General features: G+C 40.1%; 1 protein-coding gene across 4 annotated transcripts in view; it reads right to left on the bottom strand.

The window, feature by feature from the left end:
* Positions 1–2118: 2118 nt before the first annotated feature.
* The window catches only part of dcaf6 (ddb1 and cul4 associated factor 6), a 25868-nt gene continuing 17529 nt past the window's right edge, over positions 2119–10457 (bottom strand). For 2 of the 4 annotated variants that reach the window (XM_024286199.2, XM_024286203.2), the window contains 10 exons: positions 8620–8679; positions 7895–8081; positions 6693–6796; positions 6270–6597; positions 6096–6131; positions 4088–4226; positions 3421–3577; positions 3255–3343; positions 2748–2853; positions 2119–2684 (listed from right to left, as the gene is read on the bottom strand). In XM_024286199.2, the coding sequence (XP_024141967.1) occupies positions 2632–2684; positions 2748–2853; positions 3255–3343; positions 3421–3577; positions 4088–4226; positions 6096–6131; positions 6270–6597; positions 6693–6796; positions 7895–8081; positions 8620–8679 (1259 nt within the window). In that variant the 3' untranslated portion in view covers positions 2119–2631. The remainder of the gene's footprint in view (positions 2685–2747; positions 2854–3254; positions 3344–3420; positions 3578–4087; positions 4227–6095; positions 6132–6269; positions 6598–6692; positions 6797–7894; positions 8082–8619; positions 8680–10457) is intronic. The other 2 variants (XM_024286202.2, XM_024286204.2) reach the window with 2 other exon arrangements.

Genomic DNA, 10457 nt, shown 5'->3' with positions numbered 1-10457 from the left:
CTTGAAGAGCCGTTGGGTCAATTTCCTGCTGACTTCAACCCAGCAGGAGCCACAAAGTCTGACTTCACCCCTCAGAAAAATAACACACTGATTTGTATTTATGTTACTATTATGATAAATAAACTATTGTTTGTTTACATAAGATTTTTTTCTGAATATTAAATAGTTTATAACTTTTGACTTCATTTCAAAATAAAAGACTCTGTCACACAATCAGCTCAGTGCATTAAACGTAGTTATGTTAGCTGTGATTAATAATAGATTTACTCTATTTACAGTATATTATCGTTCTTGGTTTATATCAGCCATCAATGTGTTGATCTAACAAGCTAAAATGAAATTGGAACTGACTAAGTGACCCATTTTTGGACTCAGTGGCACAGCTAAGACAATTGAAATTTGTTTAATATCAGAAATTCCACCTTATAATCCAGTCCACCTTAAGTCTAAATTCTGCTTACTGGCCTCAAAATGAATCTTCATAGGTACACGGTGCTCAAAAATCTGTTAAATAGTTCAATTTTGGTAAGCTGTGAAACTGCCTGATGAATTGTTAGAGCATTATGGGTAATGTAGTCAGGATCCTGACGGAGTGATTCTTACTGTACATCCTCTTTTTGTGAATGAGTTGAAAAAGTTTGAGTTATCTGTTTTGTTTCACTTACTGCACCATTTGGTCTAAAAAAAGAAAACTGTTTAAAAGTTAAATATTTTTTCACTTTTCTTTTTACAATGGAGGAGGGGTCAAAGAGCCACATGTGGCTCAGATGAGTACTAACTTCAGTACCCATAATGCTCCAGCAATCTATCAAACAGTGGGGCTTTGTAGTTGACGAAATTCATTTCAAAACAATTTGACAGATTTTTGAGCAATACCATAATTTTATTTAAGGTGAACTGTCTATTTTTGAAAATAATAGACCGCTTGAAGCATGTCTTAAATAAAAAAAAAGATATTTAACTGTATCTTAGTTGGGTCTGAATTAATTTTGGTTGGTTTAAAAATGTATGGCTAAGATGCATTAATTACTATGGAAGAGGATTAGGGCCACTGAAAAAATAAAGCCCATGAAAAATTCTGACTTTAATCTCAGAATTCTGAGGAAAAAGTCAAAATTTTCATGGGCTTTTTCTTTTTTTCAGTGGCCTTAATCATCTTCCGTAAATTGCAACAAAAGACTAGAACATTTTTTTTTAATCCATCCATCTTTTTTCTGAACCCGTTTTAGCTAATGGGGTCACAGGGCTGCTGGAGCCTAACTTGTCTACCGTGGGTGAAGTGATTTTTGATTAAAGCTTACAAATAACTTCCTACTACTACATTTGCTGCAGCAGGATGGTCTAATGTAATACAGGATGTCTTTTATTTTGAAGGGATTAAAGCAAACCTCTGTCAAAATTTATAAACTATTTCATATTTATCTGAAAATGCAAAAGTAGTTTATTTATGTTTATCAAAATAGTGACAAAACATAAATGCAAAGCAGTGTCTTATTTTTCTGGAGGGTGAAGTCAGACTTTGTGGCTCCTACTGGGTTGAAGCCATAAAGAAATCAACGTGACCGGCTCTTGGAGTATTGAAGGTTTCTGGAGCATGATGGGAAATGTTCTAGATTAGGAATAAAGTAACTGTGTCCACTAAGAGATCATTTTCTACTATTAATTTAAGAATTTTAGTTACAAACTATCTCCAGAAAAAACATATTTGGTGTTAAACAGTGATTTTTGTGCTCAATTCTGTGTCAAGACTTTTATTTTTGAAAGAAACCCAGAGCGACTAAAGTTCCTGAACTTGTGATGCTTCCTGTTCCAGCTGTGGAGCCGACAGGTACATCCAATCCAGAGGGGATTTAGTTATTGCAGCACTAATGTCAGGAATGTTTTTCTACACTTTGTATTTACTTTTATAGGAGGAAGTGGCAGCCTTTTAGTGATGAATAAAGCTTTTTTTTTACTGTTTGAACAGGTACAGCTTTGTAAGAAAAAACTACAAAGGAACTATTATGTAACTTTTGATATTTTTATATTATAGGAACTATAGGTACAAACATTTGCATTAAAGTTTTACACATTTTCCTTTTGTGTCTTTACTTTCAATCTCCAAGAATTCTCACTGCATGTTTTTAAATCTTTTATTTTCCATCAGGTTCTATAAAACAATACACCTTTTTTTTATTTACTTTTTTTTGGGAGTCACCGTTTTTCTTTTTTCCAACAGCAAAAGTTAAAGCATTTGCGTGTTACTTTAAGTCCGTATTCACATGCGCGGCGGCAGCGGTTGCAGGAGCACATCCACAGTTCTTTGCTACAAATTCAGAAAAAAAAAATAATATCCAAAGTTAACACTGAGCTCACCTTCTCCAAACAGAAACAATATTGCACTTTACATCCTTTCACACGCTCCACCTCACACTGCATATTTGTATCGACGTCCTCGTTGCATTCGCACAGACGCAGATGATCCTCACACACAAACATCGGTAAGAAAGTCGTCTTTAAAAAAACACCAGGGGCTAGAAATTCCACTAAAATTACAAAGTTGTCTCTACAGAACAGGTACAAATCTCTGGTTTTCTTCAAGTGCTGTACAGCAAATAGTGTTTTCTTCTGTCAGCCTCCTGGCGGCGCCGGCTAGTCCTCGTTTTCCTGGCCTGAGCCTTCAGAGCGATCGCCCTCGAGTCGATCTGCGAGACGGGGAAACAGACGTCAGATACACTCAGGAGAACAGGGAGATTTGCTTTCCATACCTGATCTGATGTGATTGAGGGAGGCCAGCATGCGGAGCATGAACGAAGCCGGGACTGTGATTGTGTTCCTCGTTTCCTCCAGCATGAGCTCGTTCCGGGTTATTACCTTTTAACAGAAAGAGGAGATGATCAGCATTTCAGGACAGAAAAACTCACAGCAGGCCCACTGACTGTATATGAGAACTGGACTGACCGTATCGTCCTCTAAACCGGAAATACCCGCTGGCTACAGGAAGTCACAATCCCAAAGACTTTATATTGTAATTTTTTTCATGATATTTTTCTGTAGTGCAAGTTACTCAGGTTATAAACTGGCCAATCAGATGGCTCAATGAAAGCATGTGGTCTCTCGTTGAACTGACTCGTTGAATTCCCGCCATCTTGTGTCATCCCAAGATGGGTAAAAAGAGTTTTATGGCGTACAAACCACGCGTCCCATGAGTGATGTCACACTCACTCGGTCCAGTTCTCATTTAATGGTCAGGCATTAGAACATTCAGATCGTACCTCAACAGCCAGCTGTCTATTGAAAGACGGCGACTCTTCCAGCGGCGACCATATCTTTATGTCATAATCTATCCCAGAAGAAGCCAGAACTGCAAAGAAATGGAAGGAGAACGCGTCAGTGCGGGGTGAGGAGTTTCGGCGTGACTCGAACGCTCCGTGCACTCACTGGGGTCGTACGGGTGCGGCTGCAGACAGTTGACTACGTGGTTGTCGGCCTCCAGCAGCATCAAGTGCTCGGCGGTGTGTCGGTCCCAGATGAAGATGTGTCCGCAGTCTGAGCCGCTCATCACAAAGTTGTTTCCCCAGAAGCACGACTCCTTAATCTGGAGTCAAAACATCAGTTCATGAAAAGGGAATTTTAGAAGATATGATTCATCTATTAGTTATACGAGTTCAGGATCTATCAGTCTGAGTCTGAATTCCTTCCTTTATAGTGCGTTTGCCAATTTTTGGATCTCTGAATCTACAATTCCAGAATCAAGAAACCTGGAAATTTCCCTCTGCAAAAAAAGAGTGCATCGATGCACACTAGATTGACAAATATAGACCACAATGCATTGCACTAAAACGTTTTTTCATCTGCAGATTTGTTTTTTGTAAATGTATCTTTTATAAATCTTGTCAATTTTTTGTCCTCAGAACACAGAGAATTCATAAAGTTTTCGTAAAATGACAGGTTTTCACTTTTCCAAATAGGGGATGCCATTTTTGGCAAAAAGAAAAAAGTGGTCATTTGTTTGATTTGCATTAAAATCTAGAACACCAGCTCTATAAAGTCTTTTTAGGGGTTAGAGAATAGTAACATAATTAAGACAAATGGTGCCCATAGTTACCATTGTCCTAGAGTTACGGTGGCCCTTGTAGACCATTTTGACAGAAGGCCTCCTGATATTCTGCGTCTCGCTCTCTTCCATCTCCCGCCTTTCTTTCCTCCTGCGAAACAGCTCCTGGATGCGAGCCGCAGCCGAGCGCCTGGAACAGAGATCGTGAATTAATAAGTAAAAGAAAAAAAATTCAAAAAGGGCTGAAACGCACGAAAAATATACGGTGGCCCCAAAGTGCAAATTACTTCAACAAATCCCTGAACGCAAAAACATATTAAAGACCATAAAGACAATTTAAAAAAGCAAACATTTTATTTAAAGAAGTTACATTTTAGAAAGCAAAACAAAATTCCAGAAACCAAAACGTCATTCCTAAAAAACAAAACACAATTCTAAGGAGAATAAAACTAAATTAAAATGAAACGTTTTAGAAAAATATAAGTAATTTACATTTCTGGAAATTAGATTTTTTTTTTTTAAGTTTTAGTTTCTGAAATTTTTTTTTTTTTTTTCCAAAGTGCAATGTTATTTTTGCAATATTTGTTTTGCTGTATTAATTGTTGCTGTGATGCTTAATATGCTGTTTGCATTGAGGGTTTTTTTTATATAATTTGCCCTCCAGGGCCACCGTAGAAAAGCCATGCGGTCACCGTTGCATGTAAAGGCTGAGCTCTCGCCTCAAACAAGCTAGCCAGGCAGCACGCACTTTCAAAGACCCACTCTGGTAAAATTGTGTTTTTGTTGTTTTTAACATCTTCTTGTGGTATTTTTCCTGATGATGTAGGACATATATAAAGAAAATTAAGTTCAAAATTGGATTTTTTTAGTTTTCATTTAAATAGTTGTAAATCAAGAAAAAAATACAGTTAGAAATAAAACACGAAAAATACTGTGGGTGGGCCACAAGCTTCCTGCTCCGCTCCATTCTGATGCATCCACATGTGAGTCTTCATTATCCTCAGCTGAGCTGGCATCTGGCTCAAAACTGTGAAACTAGATCCATCCAATGTTGGTTGCACCACTAATGTTAGGCTGGGGTTGTGAGGGGCTGTAAGCTAGCAGGTGAGTGTAAACAAAGGTGATGGGAAGGGGGGAGGGGTAATAGAAGGTCTACATGCAATTGGAAGCCTCTGGAGGATATTCGAAGGACTTCAGAGACATCAGCTGCTTCAAATTTGTGATTGCTGCTTTCTAATGATATCTTAGCAGCTGCTCTCTTAATCCGATTAATTCCTCATTCTGCTTTTATTTGTACAAACCCGTGTGTTCTCTGAATCAGCAACAAATCTCTTAATAATATGAAGATCACGCTTCAGTTTTCATGAAATAGTTTCATTCCTTGTCCAAGGCATTCAACTATTTCATGCGTTTCAGCAGCAGCGATCCTTTTTCTTTATTGCTTGAAAATGTTGGTCTGCATAATAATGTGGACCATCCTTCTTTAGTAGTTTTTTCTTTAATTGAACTCACCTGGAAAACTAATTATCACAGGTGTCTGAGATTGATTTCAGTGATCCAAAGAGGCACAATTTAACTAAAGTTTAATAAAAAATAAAGAATTTGGTCTTGTTGACACTTAAATACAATCTGATTAATAACTTGGAACGTACTGTACTGGATCTCTGCAGAAACTACATCCTTGAAAACGACTCAAGTTTTTTATTTTGATAAAACCTAAAATCACAATTAAAAGAAAAAAAAATCACTAGTTTTAAGCATCAAAAGAGGATCAGAGTGGGTCTTTAAAGAAACCAGACGAGGAACTTAGAATCACTAGAACAATCTGCAGATGGACCTCACGGCTTTGCTGAGTCATGAAACGTCTGTTTTTCCTCTGTCCATCTGATGCGTTTGTTGACCTGTGCTCACATGCAGCCACTCAGCTGTGGGTCAGTAGTTCAGCGCGACGCCCAAACCAAGACGGTCACACGCCGTGTTGTTGTGTGGGTGGGGTTATGCACCACATGTCACACACCTGGCAGGTTAGATGCATGATTTTGTCGAGCAAACCAGTTACCTGATCATCCTATCTCCTACTGCAGATCCCCTGGAACTACATTCACATTTCAGGTGAAACGGTGAATAGAAACCTGGAGTTAGAACACCCCCCCACCCCACCGCCCCTCTAAAGGTTGTATTTTTGTGCTCGTTTGTGTAGAAACAGATTAATCTTAATGTTTATTTGACTCACCTCTGGCCCTGTCCTCTGAATCTGGACATCGGGATGGGAATTGGATCGTCGTCGCTGTCGTCTGAGTCCTGGCTGCCGCGCGCCGGCTGACTCTGGCTGCCCTCCCCTTCCTCTCCAGCTGGCTCCGCCCTCCTGCAGCCCCCTGATGTATCCTCCGAAGGCCCTGATTGGCTTCTGTCCTGAGAAGATGCTGCGCTGATCCGCTCGGACGATGAACCCTCCTCCGGACCTGAGCTGCTCGGGACAGTAGAACCGGAGGCGGAGCAGGGAGGTTCTGCAGAGGCGGCAGCAGCGGGGGAACTTTGCTGCGCCGAGGACTCACTGTGAGCTAAAGTGGACAAGGAATTGTGGGAAATTTTTACCACTGCAGAAACTTATAGATTAGTAAATGATTTTTTTATGAATCCAAAGAAGAAACGTCACCCTGTTCTGAGACTGAACTCTCAGCCGTCAGACTCTCTTTGCTCGGAGGAGCAGGAGGCTCCAACGTTTTCGGCTCCCCCATAGAGCTGGACCTGCTGCTGCTCCTGCAAACAAAACACAGAAACGAGGGAAGAAAAGGATGTTCAAGCTCCATTCAGAGAAAAGAGCTGCAGCAGAAAAGCCCTATTTTCTTTATAAAAACGGTTGTGGATCAAACCCTTCAAACACACTTTGTGAAGCTAAAGCATGTGTAGCTGTTTTTATTAAACTAAAAGGAAAGTGAGTTAAATACATACAGGACAGAAACAAGAAAAGGTTTTATAGCAGGGACGTAAAGGATACACACTAATAAGACAGATAAGGACTGGTACGGTACGGACAAGTTATTTCTGGCGAGCGTTTTCACTCAGTTAAACCTCGCTTCCACTAAGCGGTTTGTTTTCACACCGCATGTGTGGTGTAGACCGCTAGAATGTCATAGCGTCAATGTAGTGCGATGGCTAGAAAAGAAACAACTATGGAGGTCATCCAGCAGCTCGTCTTTTGATTGATTTACTTCTGGTACATCGTGTATAACAAGAATTTAATGTTGTTTAAAAGAAGACAGCCGCCAGCTAAGATGAATACCACCGTTGGAAACGTTAGCTTAAATGAGAGCCTTTTTGGTAGTTTAGAATGTCGTCATCACTTTTTCCCAATCATCGAGTGGCTACAGCGGCTTCTCCCCCAACCACTCCGTTCCTCTTTTCAATGGACTTACAATCGATGGGGCCCCCAAGAGGTACGGTTCAGTCCATTTTACAATGGAAACGCTCAAAGTACTGGACCAGACCGCGGAGTGGAAATGAGGCTATAGTTAAAGTAACAATGATTTTTAAAGCAAATTTTAAAAATGATCCTACTTTCTACTTTAATGACACGAAAATACTTGACAAAAGTTTTCTTACTTATTTTAAAGATTAACTTTCTTTGTTAAATAAAAAAACGCCTAAAGTAAAGGCAAAAATCACAAATTAAAGGCTTTTTTAAAAAACACATTTAGATTAGACAATTAGACATAGCTTTATTAATCCCTTTGGGACACCCTGGGGGAAATTAGGTGGTGCAGCAGCCGTTCTCGACAGCGCTTTAAAATTTAGTTATTTTTGTTAAATCTTTTAAAGTTGAGGTTTAAAGGTTTCTCAGAATCTCCCTCCACTGACCACTCATCTGTGAAGTCCAGCTTGATGGTGCTGGTGGTGGTTCCCTCTGAGCTGTAGTGCAAGCTGAGGACCGGTTCTGCTGTGTTCAGTCGACTGGTGGACACGGAGGTGGAGGTGGTGGCAGGCGGCGTGGTGCTGCTGCTGGCTCCTGCGGTGACACATTCATCATGAAGGGAACCTGCAGCTCCTAAGAAGGAGGAAAGAGGAACACACAATAACAAAAAAAGCTTAACAATTGCACTGATACATAACAGATCATCTTCCTGTGGTTTGTGGTGTTATTGTATAAAGGCACGCTGGAGATATGCAACCATCTGTTGCATTTAAGCAACACAGAAATGGAAACATGCAACACGAGTTAGGGACAGGATTGGACTGTCAAACATCACAACAACAAGGCAGAAAACAACAAAAAAAAGTGACACATGACAGCTCCTACACCTGACATGCACAAATGCTCACACATACATGTGCTGTGCATGTGTGCATGTCTCTAAAAGTGTTAGAAGCTTTTAGAAAAGACATTAGAACACAGTTAAAAGATGCTTTTAGCAGCCTGTTTCAGAGTGAGCCCCTAGTGGTCATTGGTGGTACTGCGTGAAGTGGTGACAAAACACAAAAACGGTGAGGACAGCACGAGAGAAGGTTAATGACTGAGGAAGGAAGGGCGGAGACAAAGTCAGTAGCAGAGTGGGGGGGTCAGGAGAATGAGGGGTGGGACGCACCCTGCTGCTCATCAAGAGTCATGGATCCCAGCTGTTTGTTTACCACAGACGAGGGGGAATCTGGAACACAAATGACATCGACTGAACATCCAACACTGACGTCAAAGCTGAGGGCTCTCACAGTCAAGGGGCTCCAGGGTTAAAGCCGTCGCTGGTGTTAAAACAAACACAAAAATGAATAAAGTGTGTAGCTGCAGCTCCAACTTCATAATAAAATGAAACATGGCAGTTAGAGATGAGATCTTAAAGACCCACTCCAATAAAAAAATGTGTGTTTAACATGTTCTTGGGATATTTTTCTGATGATGGGGGACATATATTAGGAAAATTAAGCTTTAAATTACATTTCTGAGGATTTATTGAATTAAAGTGTTAATTCAGGAGAAACAAACCCTGATTCGTTCCGTTCTGATGCATCCACTTGTAAACGACTAGATTCATCTACAGCTTTGTTTTCCTCGTCCAATGGCATCTGGCTCAAAACTGTACAGCTGGAGAGCTCCAGTATAGCTCGCTATTTTTTGTTCAACTGGTAATGTTAGGTTGGGGATGTGAGGGACTGTAAGCTAGCAGGAGCGCATGTAAACAAAGAGCTCTCAGCTTCAGGGAGGTGAGGGATTGATCCGTCTATGCCAACGATCCTGTTTGAGGTGAATTTCTAAAGAACTACTCAGTAGAAACTGTCCTAGAAAACTACACAGTTTTTTAGATTTTGGCTAAAAACTTCATAATCGTAACTAAAAGACCACTGGGAACACTTTGAAAATGGATCATATGATGATTGGAGTGGGTGTTTAACAAAAACAAGAGGTTCACACATGCTTAGTGCTTTTTCCTTCCATTTCATTAAAAAATTAAAACAAAAAACCCCAAAACATGTTGCTAGGCAACATCTTAAATGCACAAGCTGGCTGCAAACTAACGCCCACATGTTTCAGAGACAAAACTGTTAGTAAAAACAAAAAAGGTATAAATGTTCCTCATTTATCTGATCAAACCAAACAGAAGCTGAACTATCTGAGCCCGTTTCAGACATTTTACACAATGCTCCATGCACCCTTCAGTGTCTTAAATCTACAGACCCTTCTCTACTAAGCTTGAACTATCTTTTATCGTTTACCCTCTCATGATCTGTCCGTCATAGAGCTTGCTCTCTCAGTCACAGTCATTCCAAGCCACGTCCAAACTAGTAATGCAATGTTCAAATGATGCTGTTATCAGTCGGAAAATCAAAGAATGAACTCTAAACAAACAGTTATGAAAGAGTTTTAAAAACCACTTGTTAAGAACATCTATCTCAGGATTAAAGACACGCCGCTCACAGCTAAGTGAGGGGGCAGTGTGTGGGTCAAGTGTCTGGTTCAAGCAGCAATAAAGCAGACCGCGATGCAAACTCGATTCACAGCTGGAAGCACTTTCTCATTTCTTCTATTTTCCGATTTTCAGAACATTTAGGATCCTGTCAGCTTCAAGGACTTCCTTCTCATTTTTGAAAGTCCAAATGAAGACTCCGCTTCAGCTTTTTAACATAGTATTTCTTAAAAGACACTTTCACAAAAACCATCCTGATGTCCACATTCATGAAGGCTGAATTTCCAGCTACAAAAAAAAGTCATTTCTGGTTTTGCTAAATTACAGTGAGTTTGGAGCCAAAGTGGTTTGATGCATATTCGGGGTTAAACGTCTTTTAAAGGTCGTCTGTCTCTGCTGAAATTCTGCACTGTGAGCCCTGAATCAGGTTACAATTTTATTATCACCTGCTTTGAGTACTTTTATGATACTGTAGAAGTGACGTGCAGTGAGGTTCACGGCTGGTGAGCGACTGACGTCATCAGTCA

This window comes from Oryzias melastigma, linkage group LG21 (assembly GCF_002922805.2).
Source record: "Oryzias melastigma strain HK-1 linkage group LG21, ASM292280v2, whole genome shotgun sequence".
NCBI lineage: Eukaryota > Metazoa > Chordata > Actinopteri > Beloniformes > Adrianichthyidae > Oryzias > Oryzias melastigma.
Note: the sequence above shows the minus strand (reverse complement) of the source record. Positions and strands in the feature narration are given on the sequence as shown.